The 22,767-nt window shown below is 37.0% G+C and overlaps 1 protein-coding gene across 3 annotated transcripts in view; it reads right to left on the minus strand.

Annotated features, from left to right (window-relative positions):
* The window catches only part of ZDHHC17 (zinc finger DHHC-type palmitoyltransferase 17), a 71,944-nt gene that overhangs the window by 23,152 nt on the left and 26,025 nt on the right, over positions 1-22,767 (minus strand). For all 3 annotated transcript variants that reach the window (XR_005104367.1, XM_037388343.1, XM_037388344.1), the window contains exons 3-9: positions 20,729-20,851; positions 14,587-14,664; positions 13,050-13,194; positions 9,194-9,258; positions 7,697-7,859; positions 3,014-3,139; positions 1,609-1,751 (exon numbers count right to left, since the gene is read on the minus strand). Coding sequence is in view for 2 of the 3 variants with exons in the window: in XM_037388343.1 (XP_037244240.1) it covers positions 1,609-1,751; positions 3,014-3,139; positions 7,697-7,859; positions 9,194-9,258; positions 13,050-13,194; positions 14,587-14,664; positions 20,729-20,851 (843 nt within the window). In the remaining variant the exon portion in view is untranslated. The remainder of the gene's footprint in view (positions 1-1,608; positions 1,752-3,013; positions 3,140-7,696; positions 7,860-9,193; positions 9,259-13,049; positions 13,195-14,586; positions 14,665-20,728; positions 20,852-22,767) is intronic.

The following is a 22,767-nucleotide window of genomic DNA, read 5'->3' on the forward strand; positions in this document are numbered from 1 at the left end:
TTTAAATTCCTTGAAATAAAAGTTCTTCCACCATCTGCTTAAACATCCTTACACTAATGCATTTTGCTTTTTGTCCTGGTGGTGCTCTCAGGGCTGCCACAGACAAAAGTGTGTGCCAAGTAGTTTTCGTCTCACTCCTTTACTATCTGCAGTAACTGTCTCTTCTCTAATAGAAGTTTCTTAGGTCTTTTGAGAAAATCCTGGAAGGAAGATAAGCTAAGATGGCGAGTAATAATTGAATATACATTTGGACACACAGTAACTACTCAGAAGTGACCTAAATTTCAGCAATTTCTGTGCATTTTTGTGTGTGTGAAAGGAGTAGGGAGGAAAACACAGCTAAGCAGATTTGCTAATATTCAACAGGGAAAGGAAATACTACTAGAACAACAGCAAAGGTTTCATTTAAACCTGGGCTTTGTGAAAAACACTTCAAAAAGTATTTATACTGAACGTTAAGCAAAGGATAAGGATAAGTAAGAATGTTAATCCTGAATACATGCCAGGTAGGTAAAAAAAAATAAAATCTGAGAAAACACAGATCTTAAGAAACTAAGAAATCTTGTCCTTGCTTCCTGAAGGAGGCATGGCTGAGGATTTGCATTGCCAAATAAATTATTTGTGGGAGGAGGTCAGCAAGCTGTACAGCCTCTGAGATGACAAAAAGACTGAACAGATAATCTCCAAGATCCTGCAGAGGCAAAAGTCTGATGACCTCCCATCTCCCTCCTCACATACTAAGTTCACTAAAACTCTATGAGCTTGGTTTAGGGAACAGATATACTTTCTTCTCCTCTTTAAATAGAAAGGAAAGAAAAGCAAGTGGTTCTAAAAAACATGACATTCAATGCCAGAGAAGCAGAAAGCTCCTACGTATGAAGATAGTTAAATTCTTCTATATATGCCACACACCATAATGAAAAGCAAAGGATAGATGAAGTAGTCTAAGGATCTTGAAAATCTGTTGGAACATGCCTGCATGTGTATGTGTGTGCATGTGTACATGTAGGTGCATTTACAGGTAACCACAAACACAACAAAAATTCTTTATGATCAGGTAAAAAACAAAAAAGTTATTAGAAAGCAGCCTTTTTTCTTTAGTCACACCTTTCCACAACAGTAGCAGCTATGAAATCTGACTCCAGCTTCATTTCTCTCTACAAATCTCTTTAGATGCCTTTGGGTATTTCAATGCTAAAAAAACAGGTTTTAATAGCAGACTTGCACATTCTTTCTCTACTCCTTTCTAGTAGCTTTCCCCTTGACTGCTTTCTGCAAAATTCACGCTGATAAGTCTTTGTAGACAGGCATTCAGCACCCTCCTCTGGATAACGACTGAATTTCTGTTCTGCTGTGAGCCTCTATTAGCTCAGTGGTATTCACCCAAGGTAACTCCATTGATATTTGGAAGACAACAGAGCATTACAAGAGCTAAAGCCACACAAGAACTTTCCCAGAAAAGGTAATTAAAAAAAATAACAAAAAAATTAAATGTTGCATGTCAAAAACACACACAAAAAATAGAAATTTAAGGTTATTTATCCAATAAAGATGCCAGCAAAATAATTCTTGTGTGCACATTAAACAGTGTCCTAATAAAACACTTACTTTGAAAGAAACTGCACCATAGCCCAAACGCCACCATACATCAGCCCTTTAATGAGCCAAGAATCAATGTCTAGGTCTGCTATAAACCCAACCAGCCAAATAACTAGGAAAGGAGTTCCCAGCATCACCTTCTGACGGAATTCCTATATAGAAACAAATATCAGTAAGTAACTCTATTTTCAGGAACAGATTGTATAATAAATAATATTCTATAATAAATAGGACAGTCACAAAAAACTTCAATTTTTCAGGAAGCTTGACAAAGGGGGAGGAATTTTTCTCATTTCCTGTATTTACATATCTCCAATGAATGTGTAAGGAAAAAAATCTTCCTAAAGTTTTTAATACATCAGTAATTTATTTTAGAAGAACTGTCTTCTAGAGAGTGCTGTTAATCCAGAATAAAGGTAACTAGCTCTTTTTTAAGAATCTGTCAAAGTATGAACTGCTACAGAGCACATGGTAATCTCAGTGAACTTTCAAGACTGCAGTTATGTAATTGATACAGTCATCCTGAAGTGTCTATGAAGAAAGATAGGGTCTTTTTTGTCTTATATTATGTGCATACAATTATTGATGAAGGCACTGAACTCTTTCCAGATATTCAAGCACAGTCAGAACGCACACATACACACAATGCAATGCACAATTCACTTAAAGTCAATAATCACTACGTTGTTATATTACCACAGCGTTAAAGCACAGGCTGTAGCCAGAGCTTTAATTGCCAAGACGCAATGTATCTTTAAATCTAGAAGTTGTAACAAATCAGTGATAGCAATACTTAATACCCAGCACAACACACTGCCTGGTAAGAAAATATTAACCTTAGGTAACTTATCAAACTATAGGCAGGTAGATAGTTCCTCATGCTAAGAGTAATATGTTACCCTTCATACCCTCATTTCTTGCCTCCTATCTGCACTTTTTATTTTATTTATATTAAATAACAATGTGAGAAGAGAAAGCCTCAACATAAGAGATTCACGTATTACATTATACTACAGAGACTGACTGCTGCTTTCATTCAACAAACACTACATAACTAGAGATGAGATCAGTCACAGTATCTAAAATGCTTCTTTCTTTAGATACTTCAGAGTCAGCTTTGTGAAAATCTTGGGTATCCCCAACAGTACCAGACCACTTGATACCTTCCTAACGTTTAGTTAGCACAAAAACTAAAGGTAATTGTGTGGAGGCTTCTTGCCTCCTGCTTTGAATAAAGCTCTTGGGTTTTGTTTTGTTTTAATTTTGCAAGTACTTTTGTCATAACCAGATGTTTCCTAAAACCAAAATGCAGGGAAACCACAGTACTGAACGGCTTACCTTAAACAAACACCCACCCACCCAAACTAACAGCAGCAGTAATATTGATTTAAGTAAGCATTAAACTACTTCTTACCTTATCAGCTTTTAGTTTTCTCAGAAAGGATGGACTATCATATCCCTTTGCCTGTCTTGCTTCCTGTAGGTGATTGATCATCCAAACGTTTTTCCTCTGTTTTGCAAGATCAAGTGGTGATTCTCCCTGCCAGAAGTATAAAAGTGGGGAAAAAACAATTTAAAAATAAAAGGTATTCAGAGCACTTTTGAAACAGAAGACTGGAAGATGAAAATAATAAATTCTGAATCAGTTTAAGCTAGTTGATGCCAAACATCACTCCTTCCTTTTGGTCTTTTTCACTCTCTCACAACTACACACGTGGACAAGTAGAACATTAAATGTGTGATCCTGACAGTATGTAATGACATAGCAATAATTGTTGCCTTTGGCATAACAAATTTGTTTCACTGTTCTACACACAGTCTACTAGTCTGTAAATGAAAGACTGTGCTTCCCCCTCAGCTATTGACAGGCAGCAGAAATCAAGCAAAGAGCAAGAACTTGCGACCCACTGGATCATGGAAACTCTCCCAGTCTAAAGCCTGACTTCTCAGTTAATTCTCTGTCTTTTTGGCAGAGTGAAGCTACTAATACCATGGAATGTTTCTATAAGGAATTTCTTCCAATAGCTTAATGTTCTTATATTCATCTCAGTCACTGAAGTCCTAGGAAGAAAATGGGAAAAAATAAACTGAATGCTCATGTCCAACTTATTCCAAAACTGAGCTTTTATGCTTAGCTTGTGCTTCACGTACTTTGGGTGCTAAGCCAGAAATGGTCCGTGCTTCCTCTTTCCCTACTTTCAGAGAGGACTGACAAAGCAAAAGAGAGAAACAGAGAGAGATATAGGGGCCAAAGGTGCCTACCAAACCAATTTGATTTTATTGCTTTTTAAACATCTAGGAAGACAGCTAAACAAAAGTTATTGACTGGGTCTAAAATTATAGAGGAGGCAAGAGACAACCAATTGCAGGTACCTCCAGCTTCAGTTTTGCATTTGACTCCTCTCCTCTCTTCTACTGGAGTTAACTCCCCTCCTAAACAAACCATTCATGGAGGCTTGAAAAATGGCTGAATCCTCCATCGCTCGGACCCCTCCTAAAAAAAAAGTGAGACAGGTACCAGAAACTGAAATTACCCAGAAAGGGCAATAATTACTACAGACAGAAGAGATTTCAAAGATTAAAAAGTGCAGTTAGCTACCTATATCCCATAGGAAAACAATGGGAACTGAGTACTTAACTGTCATTTTTGCCCTTGAAATCTTGTTCCAAATCTCTAAAAGGAGAGTAAATAGCACAGACTACAGATTATGAGGTGAAGATTTTTGCTACTTAACAGGATCTCACACTCCCTTCTGTGCGAGAAGTTTAACTAGCAAAATCAGTTTTAAAAAAATAAACTTTTAACTTGGCTTCAAAGTTATTTAGCCAGATGTTTAAGAAACAAATTAAAGTAACTCCATCCTCAACAGAAATGCCTGAAATCGAGCTCTGGTGCCTGCTTCATGATAAATTTAATAGCACCTTGAATTGCTAATATCTGGAATACTCCAGAGATGCTGTTGTTTTAATATCACCTTATATATCCAGACTGTAAATATTACCTGTGGACAAGCAATTCCCTCTGGGAGTTGATCTCCCAAGTAAATCCTGAAGTTGTCTTGGGGTCCGGCTGAGCATCCCTTCCACTAGAGGGCCTTGAGACACCTAGGAACTGCCTAGATAAAAAGATTGAGGGAGCTTTAAAGAAGTCTTTGACTATGTTTCTCATCATCTGGCCATTTTAATATTTTCCTTGTACTCACAGGGATGGTGGATGGCTGACTTGCTTAGAAAGCAAAAAAAAAAAACAACTTAAAATTTGGGAACTTTATCTAGTAACACGCTTAGTTTGCCAGCAAGCAATAAGGCTTCAATAGTACATACTTGACGTGTTTAGATAGAAAGAATAATCTGAAGAGTCATTACCACAGGGAACTTTACATGCAGACTTCCACAGACAAGTCTACAGATACACTGCAAATAACAAAACTACATCTAAAGTCCATTCAATGATTCGTTAACAGGTTAAAAATAAATCTTCCTTAAACCATAAGGGCTCTTTTAGGTCTCTATCACTCTCTAGTAAAAAAGGAGTTTCTGCTTATATTTAAATAAAATGTACAGGTATCCCCACAACCCCCAGTGGTAAGCTGACTCCCTGTGAAATTCTGTCCTCACCTGTCCAATCTTGCGTGGCAAGATGATTTCCTTGAAAAAAAATCAAACAAAAAAACCCCCAAACACCCCACTCTGAGTACTGAAAAGCAGCTTCCAACTCCCAACTGTAATCCAGATGTCAAAAAGGAAAGTATCTTACTACCAAAATAAAAGTAGTATTTTCTTGTACAACATAATATGAAGAGAATAAATAACACAAACAGGACTTGCAGCAAGCTTTATTATAGAGTAAGAATGCTACTCTTCATCTACTTCTCAAACTGTTATGCAACGTAAAATGACCACCTTACTGAGATGACTGGTTTCAATTAGTTCCAAACCTAAGTGACCAGCAGCATGTGCCTTTCTAACACAGACTGCCTAGAGCTGGTAACAACAAGGTCAAAGCTCACACCTAACATTCAGCCACTTCATAACTTGAAAAAGACAAACAGCTTTTAGCTCGTGTATTTCTTTAAGCCTTTGCTGTCTTTCCACCATTCTTGGTCAATTTCATGGGCTATCTGAGAAAAGGACTGCAATAGACAGAGCTGCAGAAATCTGGAAGTGACTGCATCAGAAAGGAGCCTTTCAAAATTCCTTTTATTTCTGGGGAAACATGAGCCAGACACTTAACCAGGTTTTGGCTCAAAGAAAACTTTTTTGCTGAACAGCCAAAGGAGAAGCACAAAACTGAGTTTCTATATACCTAAAAAAAAAATCAACAAATTCTTTTATTTCCTATATGTTTATTATGACCCAAATCAGCATGTTATTTATAAAGCCACTGGCAGGCCGGTAAAACTGCCATTCCTAGAATGATTTTGATCCTCTGAAGATCCTACAAACCTGAGAAGGCATGCAAGAAACCTAGACTTCACTGCAGAAAGCAGGCAGTTGTTAATAAAACCAGGCACATGTCTTCTGGCATGACTGGAAAGATATCATGATCCAGCAAGTTCAAAACCCTATTTTTCTACTGACTGCTGCTGTCTGTCAATAAAGAAGGAAAGACCATGAACTGGTTCAGGCTAGCAGATACTTTTTCATTTGGTCAAACATATGAATTTTTATTACAGGTTTCATAAGAGTCCAGAAACGTATGTAAGGTGGTGACTTTAAAACTCTAATCACACTAATCAGTCTGCCAAGGGAGGCAAGGTATGACACACTGATTTTTTCCCCCCCCCCCAAAAATACCTTAATCTTACCATTAGGTGGCATAGAAAAAAAAACTTTTTCAACCGCTTACAAGTAAGACTAGAAGCACAATTCATCCACACGACTGACCTTACCAACCAGGAATAATTATTACATAGTGACATCAATATATGCAAGAGGTTAGTTGATTCATTTTAAACATGGGAAAAGCCATGCGGTTTTTCTAGTGAGTTTTCATTCATGATCATCAGTATTTCTGATATTCTGAAGTGGATGTAGGACCTAGAAAGCTACTAGCAAAATTTGACTGCATTCTTAAAAAGACTGTTCCATGCTGTTCAAGAAAACAGATGTGTGTATATATATACTTTTTCACCATATTTCTATCACTTGCGGCCAAGCAAAACAGGCCCTGGCCATCTTAATCAGTAGGGGAAAAATGGTGAAAAGTCAAATAAATGTAATTAAGCATTTAATATTTTATAAATGTAGATTTACAGCTGTATCTCCAGTGTAACCACTGTTAGCTCGTCAGTAAAACTCATCAAGTGGAAAATACAAATATTTGAAGAGAAATTGAGTAGAGAATTCTTTTTCTAAAAGTGAATTCTCTGACACCACAGAAGAAACAGCTTGGGTGGTGGAGTGCATCTAATTTGATACACAGAATAGTCTAGAGGCAATGGACAAAAACATGTTCAACAGGCACACCTCTCACTGCTGAAGAAGCTCTTACAGTAAGACTCCAAGTCTATGGCATAAATTCCAACAACTGCTTGGCTAGGGATGGACTCTGTCAGTGCTGAATCTAGATTCATCATTAAGAGGTTCTGGTGGAGTGATCAGGCAACTTAAAAGTTCTGATGCAAAAGAGAGCCCATTTCCTTATTTTACTCCTATTGGTATTTTTAGGCCTCCCAACTTCCTTACTGCCACTGGGAGATATACTAGAGCATTTGTCACCTCTCTGGAAGAGGACAGAGATGTCTCACATCCAACAAACAGGGAGTCACCCCAGAACTTCACTATTAGACATTCAGTCAAATTTCCAATCTTGCATCCAAACGCATGGGTCTTCACGCATGCAGTCTAAACCCCATTCCCATGTATTTGCACATATCCATTGGTAAATTGTTTATATCCTGAAGGTGAAGATTTAGTGCTTATGCATCACTGTTAGGAAAAAGTTATTCCCAAATTAAACATCAGTGGCATGGCTTTTTCTCCGTCTTCATGATCCTACCACACCCACAAATAACAATCTATTACTAAGATTTATCATAAGCTCTGTTATTTCTGCCTGAAACCACTTACAATAAAAAACAGACCAAGTTTTTACCTTTATATTTTGAGCATCAACATTAGCTCCAGCTTCTAACAGAAGACTAATAACTGTAGTATTTCCTGCTAGCACAGCCCAGTGCAATGCTGTGTTTTTATGATATTTGTCTCCAAGATTAACAGAAACATTAAATGTAAGTAGTAACCGGGTTGGATCCACACTAGAAAAGAAAATTCTTGTTAGATCTACAGAAGATAAACTCAAATACATACCGACTTACTGTTAATGAGTTCTATAAAGAACATTAATCAGGTACACTATGTAATTGCAAAGTGACATTTTTTGCTGATGATTATGAGTGGCTCAAACTCCCCTCCCACCAAAGCACAACCACAATTCTCTTGACTTTTCAAGGAGCTCAATAAGACACCTTGTCATGGAATGTCACAAAACACGTTTGTTAATACAATTCTGTTTTCTCATTTACCAAAACCTAACAATATTAACAGATTTGTAAAAGCATGCACACGATTATATACTTGGCAGCTAACAAACAAATTTCAAAACATGCTATATTCCCACTTCCCATTCCAAAAGATGAAAATAAAATAGGATAATAATGTTGGTAATAGTAGGTACTTGTAAAAGCTAACCATTTTTCCTCTCAACAATTGAGGGAGATCGTCCCTTCTAGGCAGGAATCTAATTCAGACAAATTTGCTCTTTGGAGAATTGTTATTCTAAACCAACTTTTGCCAATCATCTCCACAGGAAGATTTACTTTGTAAACGAACACTTCGTATTAAGTGAGTACCTCTGCATAATATCCTCTCTCTTGAGCAGGCTAGGATCAAGTTAATATTTCTTCATAGTTGTGCCTATGGTGCTGTGTTTTGGACTTGTGACCAAAACTGTGTTGATAACTCACCCGTGTTTTAGCTGTCACTGAGCACTGCTTACACAGCATCAATGTCTTTTCTATTTCCCAGACTGCCCCGCCAGCGAGCCGGGTGGGGGTGGGCAAGAAGCTGGGAGGCGACACAGCTGGGACAGCTGACCCCAGCTGACCAAAGGGATGTCCCACACCTTGTAATGTTGTGCTCAGCCATAAAAGGTGGGGGAAGTAGGAGAAAGGGGGACATTTGGAGTTATGCTCTTTGGCTTCCCAAGTAACTGTTTGGTGTGATGGAGCCCTGCTGTCCTGGAGATGGCTAAACATCTGCCTGCCCATGGGAAGTACTGAATTCATTCCTTGTTTTGCATTGCTTGGGCATGCAGCTTTTGCTTTATCTATTAAACTGTCTTTATCTCAACCAGTGAGTTTTCTCACTTTCACACTTCTGATTCTCCTCCCCATTCCACTGGCTGAGCGGGGCTGATTTATCACAATGGGGTTAATTCACAACAATCATAAATGAAGAAAGATAAAGTGGCAGTTGCGGAAAGAACACTGACTAGTTTAAGAAAAAAAATATTAAAAAAATCAAAACAAGTCACTACTATACGCCACCTAGCTAACATCAGGGGAAAGTCAAAACTGCAGCGAGATATTACCTATGTGTTCTGTAAGCTGCCCACATTAAAGGTGTCATTCCATTTTGATCCATCATATCTACATCCTAAAAAAGCAAAAGCAAAAAAAAATTGGTGAGATAAGTAAACATGCTCAAGATCCAGTAGAGACAAGGTTTGCAGTGAGAAGCAGTATTTTAAGACTAACCAACTAGAGAAAAATTAGCAAGATTTAGTACGTAATAAAATAGTATTTAAAAAATGAAAACAGACATAAACACCACTATTGCAAAAAGGTACTCAATCCAATCTATTTTGTAAACTAAGCAACAGTCATGCTGTGTAAGACTAGTCATTTCTATGTTACTATTATTCTTCAACATAAAAGATACATACAGGTGGTGTACTATTGCACTCAAAAGCAGGAAAAAACCAAAATAATGCACCAATATTTAATAAGATACTTGACAAATTAGCATAAATACTATGGCCTGAATCCTACATCCTACTGAATGCTAGCTCCATCTATTTTTCCACCTGCAAGGCAATTTTCCTTAGTTCACTCCATTCCAAAGGTAGTTACATACCTGGATATCAAGTTAATGGATGCTAGAAAATTTTTAATTTTTAAAAAAGCCATTAATAAAAACAACCTACCCAGAAATAAAACTGATCTACAATCAAGTGTTGACTAAACTGATGGCTAAAAATATAAAAAAAATCACCATTATTACACTTAACAGCACATAGCCACAGAATGACAGCACCATCCAGACAATTCTTTCAGATCCATCAGAAAGGCTCTTTACCTAAAGTATTTAGGTATCCTGAGATCCCTGCCTCACTAACATAGAAGTTAGTAATTCCTGAATACATTGAACAGATGAGACTCGAGCACATCTGTCCAAGTTCCACAGACCATCACCAACAAAATTACTCTAAGTTAACTTATAATGCAAGACCTGAACAGTTTTCCTCAGAGGCGAGAGCGCTACGTCAGTATTTACTATGCTACTCCCCGCAGTCCTTAAGTGGGAAACGTTGCTGAAAGTGTTTCAGTAAAGTCTTTTTTTACTACAGAAGCTACGGACAGAAACCCAGAAAATGGATGATGTTGCTTTCCATCACCCCCATAACCTTCTCCTCCACTCCAGTAGTCTGCCAAATGCCCAGTACCCCAGGATCCCTGCTCATGGTGCTGCTACCCTGACCCAGGAAGTTGTTTTCCAGAAAGTCCAATTTAGCTCTTCCAAATAATTGCTTTGAAAACATCCCTAGCCTGCAGATAACTTTACATTTCAGAGCTTTTACTCCGTTGCTTGATTTAAGAAAAAAATCTAAAATATAAAAAGCAGTCGATGGAAAGAAAACCATTACTTTATCATATTGTTTGTTCAGGGGAGAGTTACATGCGTTGAGACCAGGATCCAAGTCTGCTTGCCCACAGTACCTGTATAGATTAGATCCTTTTGAGCCTAGTAGGACCATGCAAATGCTGGCACTCATTTTAACCTCCTGTTGCTGAGATCGTGAAGGAAATTAGAACTACAGCCTAACCTGAAGCTCATTCATCCTTGAGAGGCATGACTTTGATTCACAGGTCCCACTGTGTGAACAACATATTTTGAAGTTTGTACTAATTACTGTAACATGAACAATCACTCTTTCATCTTTACATTTCATATAGAAAAGCAATTCTTCATAACAGCAGGGACCTGATTGCCTGGATGTAAATAAAACGATTCCTTCAGTGATTCCACCTGACAAATCAAAAGTACACTTTGCACACTAGGTGACACTTAGCTAAAAGGAAAAAAAAAAAACCAAAACAACAAACAAGCCATGAGCTCCAGACTATTCCCTGCACATAAATTACCTAGGCAGGCTGCAGTTATTACTCATATTAAGGTACAACATGGGCTGAGGCAGATCCCCTTTCAAAGGAACTTTAAGAAGAACTAACAAAGCACAACAGCCTACACTGACCTTTATTTTGACATTTATTTAGTTGTCATTTACGACACAGGTACTACAATTAGGTTCAGAACAAGGGCAAGTCTATTCTTTGGATATAAGAGAACCTGGTCTCTATAAAGACAAAAAGGCAAAAAAAATTTGCAAGTAGTATATATGGTAAGCCCACACAAGCAAAAGCAGTTCAACTTTCCAAACCCAATTCATGGCATCACAAAGGATGTGGGGGGATTAATGACCTCGTATGTACTTATTAAAGGAAAATAAGAAGTAGAAACATTTATTTCCCTTAGTTTCTGCAGTTCTATGTAGTATAGCTAGAGAGCTATGAGTTTAGGGATTGTTATTACAATGCTATTGATATTACTGTATTTTAAACATAAAAATCAATACATAATTTTAAAGTTGGACTTTCTGAAGTACTGCCAAAAATTACTGTTAAAATTAATTCAAACTTATGGCACGAAAAGGATACAAAAATCATACTTGATAACATTTGGAGGATTCAATAAGAATCATTCTTTTAAAAGTTACTGATAAGGACAGCTGTTTGCAAGATAATAGGTTTTAAAATTTAAAGCAAGTTTCATGTGTTTATGTATGTACACATGTAAAGACACAGCTTCTTTCAGATTGAGGTATTACATGCTCAGCTGAATAGGATAAATATGTATATAAACATGAGGACAAACAAACATTTACAGGGAGATTTCATAATCACAGTAGAATATTTTAAAGGACGTTTATACTTCATTAATGCTATGTTTTAAACAAGTACACACTTGTATAACATCTGCAAGATCTGTCTGGTAACATAAAACCCACATACAATTATACGTAATTTGTGAACAAAATACAAAACTTGTTCCTGATGAAAAAGCATTTCTCTCTAATCATTATCTCTTACAAAACAGCAATTATATATGATCAGTCACTTCTTATGCCTAGCTTACTCTCTAGCATACACTAAATACTTTTTCACCAAACAGTTCTCAGATACAGACTGAATACTGCATGGAGCAATAGTTTGGTTTTTCTCTGCATGTAAAGGCACAAATAATTTTCTGCAACAAATTTAGTATTTGTTTTACACAGACCACAGCCACTGATTCCATAGTCATATTCTATCTGACTCATTGGATCATATCTCACTTGCTGGTTCAAAGAATAAGCAGAATACCAAAGTGTGAACAGCATTAGCAAGACCGTAAAACAAGCGGAGGGCTTTGACTTTTCTATACGGTTTACAAAGTAAATAAAATTTGTGCTTCAGGCACATTTCTGTGGGTGAATAAATCTACAAATTATAATAGAGTGAGTAGCATAAAGGTGAACATGAACATTGGCATACAGAATGAAGGATGGGAGACAACAAGTAATGAGTACATATGCTATACACACTTTACAGATCTAGCAGTAACATAAGAGCCTAGCAAGAAGGTTTTAGGTTGTTTTGGTTTTTGTTATTTAAACACAAAATTAGTAACAGCAATAAATAAAAGTTGCAGACTGAGGTGTAAAAAAAGTCATGACCTATGTCAACTCTTTCATTAGATTCTTTACCCATGTATAACCTGATGATTCTGTGAAGAATTCTAAAATATTTGCTATCATCATCACTGTTAACATTTAAAGATTAAATTAATTAGAACTAAAGAATGTAAAAGAATAACTGCTAGAATTTCCATATACTACACTAGACAGGTGTGAATTAAAGCCAAAGTACTCAGACCACTATCAGAGGAAATTAAGTCTGGCAGGTGGCACATCAATACTGTAGTCTACAATAAAAGACATTGAATTATTTTTATACTTAGTAAGGCAAGTATTTTGCATTTTCTGAATGATAGGTATAGGCTTCAATCATTTTCCTACTCCAATTTTGAGTAGAATCAATTTAAATATTATATTACTTAAAATTTACCTGTCCCTTTGCTATCAGATAAGCAACAATTGAAGTATGTCCAAACTGGGCAGCCAAATGAATACAGCTACATCCTTCTCCATCAATTAGCGACGGATCTGCCCCATATTTCATCAGCTGTACAACCATGGATAAGTGACCCTGTCTAAATGTAACAAAACACAAAAAACAAACAACTGAATAACTACATACAGAAAAACTATTTAAATATGAATATTTTAATACAACAAATATGTTTAGCAGTTAATTATACTAGTGAAGCTTCCACACTTCGACTCATATTTTGAAAACAACTGTCGTGATCTTAGTAAGCATATGAACAAATTCTACGCAGCCAATGGATTCATCACATGCAATTCACTTAAGGGTGTTGTGTACTGCCTAGTCAACAAAACCCCCTAAGTTCTTAGTACAGAAATCTAGTCTACTGTAGTGTCTTCCAATGCACATATGAAACCTACTGTTTTAAGAGATGCCAAACTGGCTACATACTCTCACTTTCTGTGGGGCAGATGGTTTATCCTTCTACTATCAAAAATAGTAGTGAAATAAAAATAGGAAGAAAAAAAAGGAAAACTGAAGGCCTGCACTTCCTCCACATTACATTAAAAGCTTAAGCATCTTTTTGGCATAATGAGCCTAGGTATATCCTTCTTGTAGACACAGTGCCTAACTGTCAGTACAGAGTTTTTGACATGAGCAGAAAGACCTTTTCCATCCGTCAGAAGCAGCTTCAGACAATGCTTCATAGAACAGATTACAGGTACAAACACCAAGAAATTTAATCAAGCTTTTGTACTGTTAACACAGAACTTGAGTATGATCTGTAACAAAAAGAATTGCATAAGCTAAAGCATTTAACAGAGGCTAATGAGCAAGTCTTAATTTTTAGTTAAAAAAAAAATAATCATTTTCATACATTAAATGTTCTAAAAGCTAATTTTCTATGTCACCTTTTACAGTCTACAGTTAAAAATATTAATATGGACAGTGTTCCTTTCTCGCCTATTTCTAGGTGGTTGTCTGAAGGAGCAGCTACTACTCAAAGGTTGTCTTCCATTTTCCCAGCCATTCATCATTCTCAGACCACCTTCTACCACGTAAATCTGATTTTACGTGCATCTTTAAAAAGAATCGACACATGTAATAGAACACTGCAAGGACAATGTCACACAAAATCATCCCAAGCCCCATCTGCACAAATGTCGCTGAACTTCAGGAGACTGACAAAAGAAAGATCTCCAAAATAAGAGTAAACCAAGGTGACTACAGACTCTGATTTTACTTTACTCCTTGTCTTATCATAGCAATCATCTTCCTCTACATTAGAAAGAGTCAAGGCAAAAACTGAACCATATGCTGAAAGCTCCTGTAGCTCAAACATTCCCCATTCACAGTGTGCCCAGTTATCAATGACTGAATTAATTCTTGTACAAAGTACCCTCATAAAATATAGCAATTTCATAAACCAATCAGTAGCAAATTCCAAGCTGAGCAAAAACACAGGAAAAGAAAATTCCAGAAGACTTTTCCCCACCTTGTTGCCCAGTGAAGTGGGGTAGAATTTAAATCTCCTCCAAGCTGATCGACAATAGCACCTTTTGATATATAGTATCTGGAATAACAGAAATAGTAAACATTATTGCTTGTCTTGGATAACATAAATGACACACAGTAAGCATGTTTGATGTTACGCAACACAGACAGTTACAGACCCGAAGACCAGAACCTTTCCTTGCCTTCGTATAACCTTCCTTTTTAGGGGTCACACATGCAATTTTTTGCCTTTTTGATGTGGGTTGGGACAGTAGGGATGCTTCCTACTGTGTTTTAAACATGCTGAGATTTCCTAGTTTGGTTCTAAGGTAAAACAGAGTAATTGCTACATATATTGGTATAAACTGTGCTGCCACAGGAGTATTAAATTAAATGGATCCTTTTAAAATATTGAGGGGTTGCTGCATTAAGAACTCTGAATTATTGGTAAAAGAATATGCTGGCAGAAGACTAGCATATTTAGCTAAATGTTAGCTAAAGACTAGCACATTTGGCCGAATAGCAAAATTATATACAATTCAACTTGCAGCATGTATGGAATAGCCCTGCTGAAGTCATCATTCCAAGAGCTCACACTTAAGTTATGTGTTTAGCCTAGTACTAAGACTTTTATGGACTTCTCAATTGTTACTAATCAAAAGACAAAAACGTCTTGAGTATTTAAAAAATACTTCTAAATGATGGGCTAGAAATTATTTTTCCCTGAAGAACATCCATAAAAAGACAAGCTACTTGTAGAAACAAAACAAGTCACCCATGTTCAACTGCAGCAACTCATATTCATAGTAATTTGTACTGTTTCTGTGAACTGTTTTCCTTGCTTTTTTATATAGGACACTATACTGTCCTTTGTAAAGAAAATGCACAGCTCACAAAGAAATCAATGTTTTTTAAAAACACACCTTCCCAGAAGGTTTCTAGTTTTTCATCCACTACTATACAAGCTAACAGACCTTTGAAAAGTACTATGTAGCTATAGATTCCCAAGTGCTTGCACATTTCAAGTATCTGCACCTGCAGACTTTTTGCTTTCAAAATACGCATCACTATATATGAGTGCTGCTCTCCCACCCACACAAACTGTCCTTCAAATCTTCAGCACTGAGTTTCTGGCACCTCAATTTCCTCTAAGTGTTTCAAGACACAGCAAGAAGAAGGGCAACAAACAGAACACTTTGAAAAACATTACTCTAAGTAACTACCTTCTTGTTCTTTTGTGCTTATTGATTCAGACAGCGCAAACTTCAAAATCAGCCCAAAAGTTACCTTTAGGAACAGAAACTGAAAAATGCATCAGCTATACCTGTCCACACGGAAAACATCTAAAGGAAATGTCCTTTCATACATTTGCTTTAGAGCCACCAGACACAATGAAGTACTTTAGCAGACATGCTGAAGTCATACAAACTCTGGTTTATATGACAAACAAGATCTGCTCTGATGAATGTTGGACAGTCCACTCCGCTGGTCTTCAATACCAAAGGAACAAAATTGCAAAATCTCTGTGCTGAAGTTAAGCTTTTGGATTTCTCAATGAGAACAACCAAAGAAAGTCTTGGTCCCATGTAGGTGAAAAGACGAGACGTACATAAGGTAAAGGGACAATGTAATTTTGTTATTGTGAAGTACAGCTACCAAAGAACAAATTTGAAAAAGACACTGAGAAGCTATTTAGATTGCCTTGTGAAGGAGTTCCCAAGGAAATCATGTCTAAATAAAAGATAACACAGAAATTCACAGTCAAAGCTTGGATCCATCTTGCTGATGTGACAGCCACTCATGGGGAGGTATACAGATTGTCTTCATCCAAACACTGATCCCCACAGGAACACAGAATATGTTGAAATTCTACTGAGCAGCAGCACTGCTTACTGGTTAGTGTGTTTTATTTAGAAAGGAGAACTTGCAATTTGACAACTGGGAAAAGACAAGGTGGCAACCTCCTGCCAGATGGTATACTGAAATAACATTTTATGTTCCCTTAAGGGTGTTCTTAGCCTAAGTTGAGATTTATCACTGTATTTCAGTCTCAGTACACATAAACAGTGAGATTTTTCTGCAAAACCAGACCACACAATCTCTTTGTCTAGGCAGATCTTGCAGAAGGAATTTTCTGCTTTGTGAGAATGTCCCTGGAGAAAGGAGGAACTCTGTGATTCTACTCTCAGTGAGTCATTGAAGCTTCCACACTAGAAGATGCCAGGTGTGCAAGTCCTATTTGAGCAATCTACTGACATTCAAAGTAAGCAGATCTGATAAGAGGTCTCCTTAAGAAGAAAATACTTCCACTGATCTTTACGTTAGGATCACTAAGTCTTTGCCAGATATTTTAAAACTGCCCCAGCTTGCATTCCATGCTTGTGGAATCAAAATGCATGCAGTCACTGTTGCTAGAAGGAGGAAAAGTAGAACAGAAGTTCTTGTATGGAGAAAGTTTGACACAAGGAATGGGGAAATCCAGGCAGTAGGGAACTGCAGAGAGATGAGGCCAATGTTTTAATTTTTACAAAACTGAGCTGAAGAGAGATCAATAGATCAGTGTCATGATGAAAAAAGAATTATGTTTTGTATGTCTGACACTCATCCCCAATCCTATAGAAATAAGAACAGGTGTTTCAGTTTTCCTTATAATGTATCAATGGCTTTCACTGTGATCTATGCTGAATGCGGAAATAGAGTGGAGACTTGTGGAAAGATGTGATAGGATCAAAGCAAAAGAAAACCCCAGAATAATTTCAATCTAAGGAAACAGAATAAACCAGTGTCTCACAAAATAGTGAGAGAGCACTCAGCATGATGGGTGATATAAACTAAAATAAATCAAGACCCCCTGAAGATAGGTGAACTTAGAGCATAAGAACTGCATCAGGAGGAATGAATCTCAGATACATTTAAACACATCAGTAGTCCCATGCACTCTAGTAAACAGCAGGAAGAAAATGCAACACAGTATGTCACAGTGGTAAAGATGCATCAAGAAGGAACACCACCTTTGATATATTGTTGAGGAAAATGAAGAATTAGACACATTAAAGAACATTAAATTATCAGGGCTCACTAATATAACCTGAAAAAGATATAGCTGGTGCAATTAAAGTTATGTTGCATTAAAATTCTGAGAACAAGTTTCCAGCACTCAAACGCAAGTGGAGAGATCTTCCTAACATATAATAAAGACCTAAGTGGAAATTCAGATAGAGATCTAAGCACAGACTTCCATCTACCTGAATGTGACATTTTGATTTTCAACCAATCCTATGTCCAATATAATTGCTACAGCAGGAAATTGTTAGCAACACACTTGGAGGGGACAAAAAAGGTAAAATATACCACAAAATACTCACATGTTAAAGTACTTCTTTCACAAATTTAGCTTCAAAAGAGGACTAACCGGGAACTTAAAATCTGGTCTGATTTTACTCTGTGAATGACAGAAGATCCTCAAGCAAATTTTTCTGGGCAGTTGTATTTGGTTTGTTTTGGTTTCTTTTTTTTTTTTTCTTTTAAAGAAAAAGTAGCAGAATACATAAAATGCTAGTGAACTAAAGCATTAAGTCATAAACAAAAATCACACAGATAGATTCACTGCACTGTGAAGCTAATACAGAAAATACACATACAGAAACGTCATCCACAATACAGGTTTATTTTTCCAAATGCCTTGTGACATTCTGATATTTTCAAATGATGATAGCTGTCTCAAAGCCTTTTACTTTTCGGACCATGTAAAGACATATCCAAAAGATGGAATATCTGTAATGCAAATATGCCTTCCAACAGCTCAAATAAGATGAACAATTCATTGCACATAATTCGTTAAGAATTTGAGATGGATGAAAAAGTGAGCTTGAAATATCATAACTGCTTTTAGATGCTGTACTTTTCTTAAAGAAAAACTGCTATCTGAAAAAAATTATGCATTTCAGTTATTTCAGTTGTAAATTGTAAAATGCTAGCCACAAAGACCCAGGACAACCCTGAAGGAAAACTGAATGAAAAGGAAGAAAACAGTAAGGTCTAAAATGTACTCTCACAAAAAAGGTTATAAAGGTAAGCCAGGGTCCTGCATCACTTCTGCAAGAGGCTCTCTTTTAGCGTGCCAGAAAGCACACGGGTTACCTATCTTATAATGAAAGGAAGATACCAAATGCAGAATTATGGTTTCCATGAAACGCTTCTACCCACAACAGAGACATGAAACCTGTTGTGCTATCTGTTGTGTCTAATAAAAAAATAAAATCTTTCAGAATCACTAAATTATTTCACAGAATTGTTTAGTTTGGAAGGGGCCTTTGGAGATCATCTAGCCCAACCATCCCTGATCAAAGCAGCTAGATGACGTTGGCTAGGACCATGTCCAGTTGGGTTTTGATATCTCCAAGGATGGAGAGTTCTCAGCCTCTACAGGCAACCTGTGCCAGTGCTCAGTCACCCACACAGTAAAATAAGTATTTCCTAATGTTTAGATGGAATTTCATGTGTGTTTCAATTTGTGTCTCCTCTGCCTCTTGTCTGCCCTGGGCACTACTGAAAAAAGTCTGGCTCTTGCCTCCTTTACACCCTCTCATCAGGTGTTTACATACATTGGTAAGATCCCAGGCATTATATATTACCAGATATTATGTTACCAGGTATCTCAGGGACTTGCATACATTGCTACGATCCTCCTTGAGGATCTTACATTGACAAGATAAGTCTTCTCTTCTCTTGACTGTCGTCCAAGCTCTTTCAACCCCCTCTCTAGAGGGGACTAGAACATGTAAGATGTTCTAGTCCCTTAACCATCTTTGAGACCCTGCACTGGACTCACCCCAGTAAGTCCCTATCTTTCCTGCAAAAGGGAACCCACAACTTCACACAGGCATCCAGCTTCAGCAGCTGGACAGGAGGATCACCACACCCTCAACATGCTGGCAATGTTTTTCTTAATGCTGCCCGGTATACCATTGACCGCAAGGCTGCATTGCTGGTTCACCGTTAGCTTCCTATCCCCTAGGGCCCAAAGTTCCTTCTCATCAGATCTAAATTTTTATCTATTTACTTATCTTTATTTAACCTTCCTTTAAGAGAACTGCATCAGGACACATAAAGTCCTTTAAAAACAAGATGAGAAACGTTACCCTGAAATCTTCTAGAAACTTAAGATCTGCTCTGATAAAGGTGCTGGTGATGGACATACATAGGGAGAATGTGCTTAAATGAAGGTTTTGCATTTGTTTTTATGTGTAAGTGTACACATTTACTAATAAGGACTGTTTTGAAAAGTGGACCGATTGAAGACATGACATTTATACCAATTGAAAAGTGAACTGATTGAAGATGTGCAGTTTATGTCAAATATTCTAGAAACCTGCTGATTCAATGATATTTTTTGTGTATTTGGACTTACTTGCATGTACTTAATTCATTGTTTTGTTACAAGTGGAGAACAAAACCCAAACATGTTCTATACACGCTAATGATTTGTAAAACAGCAAGTACTAAGAATTACCCCTTAAGCTATCCATGTTCTGAAGGATAAAAATAGGGTTTAAAACACAGTCTCAAATATTATGTTCCAGATTTTATAAACTGAAAAGCAAAAAACCCTCCAAATCCCACAGCTCCCACTATTAAAGATTTTGTTATTACTTGCAAGGAGAGGTGCTGCAATGTAACCTTTTGTAACAGCTGTGTTTTTAAAATGCAAAGTTATTTAAGTTAGAACTTCTCAAAATGCTGAATGAAGTAGGAATTGCTCCTGGCATCATATTAATCTTTCTTAATCAAACCTTCCACTATCATATCACATCAAACTTTTCCTCTTCAAAAAATAAATTTGGTATTTCAACAAGTATATCATGGTATAAAGAAATTGCATATGCAGCTGAATGGCTGTTCCACAGGTTTATCTCATCAGAGAAGAGTCTGAGCTTGACTTCTGGACATATAACAGGTTTTATTTCTGTTAATTGGGTCATCAAAACATTGCTGCCAAAATGCACATTAGGTATTTTAACTTCTCCCTCCTCCTCCAAATTTCAAAACCAAAACTCGAGATTTTTAAGAGATTTAGTATTATTTAATGCCTTAAAAAAAAAATCAACATTTTTAAGGACATGATTAGTTTATGTAATACATACTTCACCAGATCTATCCTGTTGTTGATTGCAGCCCAGTGGAGAAGCGTTACGTTTTCTTTGTCTGGTTGTCGTACATCATAACCTGCTTCCACCAATTCTCTACATCGTTCGTATATTCCATACCTTGAAGAAGAAAATAAGATTTTTCAAAGCCGCTACCTTAGACACAAATACATTCAGCAAACACCATACTTAGTCACAATCCAAAAGCTTCAACCAAAAGGAAACAAAGAAGAAACTTTACTTTTTACTTATATATGATTACAGATCTCTTGCAACAAGCAGCTTCCACTGGCAGAAGTTTTATTAATAAATTCAAGATTTCACAGAAAACTTGCCTCCACAGAAAACTACACAGCAGAGCAAGGCAAAATATTGATCAATAGTAAACAAAGTGTAAGTAAAACTCTTCTCTTCCCAGGGACTCCACTACATTTGTTTCTCCCATCAGTGTTCTCCTTCCTTTCCATCTCTTGAAGACCAACATAGCTTAGCCAACTGATCTTACAGTATCTTCCTAAAATTCAGCCGATGACAAGATCATTGGGTCAATTACAGATACTAACAGAAGTCAAACACTCCCCATTTTTCTTCTCAGATAACAAATGGCCATCTTCCTGATAAAAGTCAGTACCATTTTCTGTTTTGCACTTTAATAGAAATTAATTCTTTCATTAAAGATGACTGTTAAATGTGAGCTACCTTCATTTGAAAAGAAATTCTGCATATATTTTGAAAGTTGAAACAAATCAGGAAGCATAAATATCACCTAGGCATCTCACGTAGGACTAACTCCACCACTAAATAACAAAGGGCAAGTAAAGATTACATTTCAAAACCTGTACAACCCTAGGGATTTCTCAAGTTTCAAGGAGGAGACCGACGTGTGGGCACACCTTGAAATCAAGGTCAATGCCTGCGACATAAAATTCTGCTCTAGCAGAAGTCAGAACAGTCTCTCAAAGTTGGAATTAAGGCAAGTTTTTCTTACATGGCTTCTATGTTCTACTTTCTGCAGAACAGACAGCCTCAGATTACTTAAGGCCATTTCACACCACTTGATCAGCTTGTGTAACTGATGCAGAGACCTTTTTTCCAGGGTAGTTAATATTCTTTTTCTTTCATGTATTTGAATAGATTCCTCAGGAATGCTTTCCAAACCTATCACAGGTTTGAAGCACATAAAGTAGCTGGTAACTATTAAAAAAGAAGTACTAAATGTAACAGCTTACTTAAAATGTATTGCTTTCAATTTCTTAGGAAAGTTGCATTAGAAATTAAGAAAAATGCTAGAAATTGCTGTCACACCTATAATCTTTCCAGACATTACAAAACATCAGAACAAAGACTTGCATGCAGCACATACTGATTAGCAACAAGCCTGTAAAATTTCGTCCCTCAGACTGAGTAGTAAAGCAACAGTCATGAATAATTTTGACAACAAAGCTTTGGTTTTAATCAGTTGGCGTGGGCGGAAGACGTTTATGAAGACTTTAAAAGTATGCAACCAGCTAAATAAGATTCACATACTCAGACACACATAACTGCCAGGAAAACTGATAAGGGTCTAAAGCCCAGCCAGTTTTGAGGCACACTATCTCCCAAATCCAAGTCTGTATCAGCAGCGTGGCCCTATGAGTGCTTGTTCAAATGGCTTAACATGTACCATTCCTGACTCTTCCCCCTCCCGGCTGAAAGGGCCACTGCGATAGTTAACACTACTAAAGGCAGGTCAGCCAAGAAAGAGTAGTAGAAGAGATGGAGGAAAGAAGGGTATCTGAAAGCAAGACAGCAAATCCTGATCTTACTGCAATGCAACATCACGTTAGCATATTACAACATCTGGAGGTAACCTGGAAAGCGATTCTTATAAAATAACAAAACACACCTTCCTCGACAAGATGTTCTACTCCAGTCAGCTGTTATGATTACCCTTCCTACTGCAGACATGCCTGCTACCTTTATTTAAAGAACTAACTAAAGCCATAACGTAAGAAATTATTGACCTACAGCTCTGCTACTAGGCTTAGTAGTCACCA

Source organism: Falco rusticolus, chromosome 5 (assembly GCF_015220075.1).
Source record: "Falco rusticolus isolate bFalRus1 chromosome 5, bFalRus1.pri, whole genome shotgun sequence".
Taxonomy (NCBI): domain Eukaryota; kingdom Metazoa; phylum Chordata; class Aves; order Falconiformes; family Falconidae; genus Falco; species Falco rusticolus.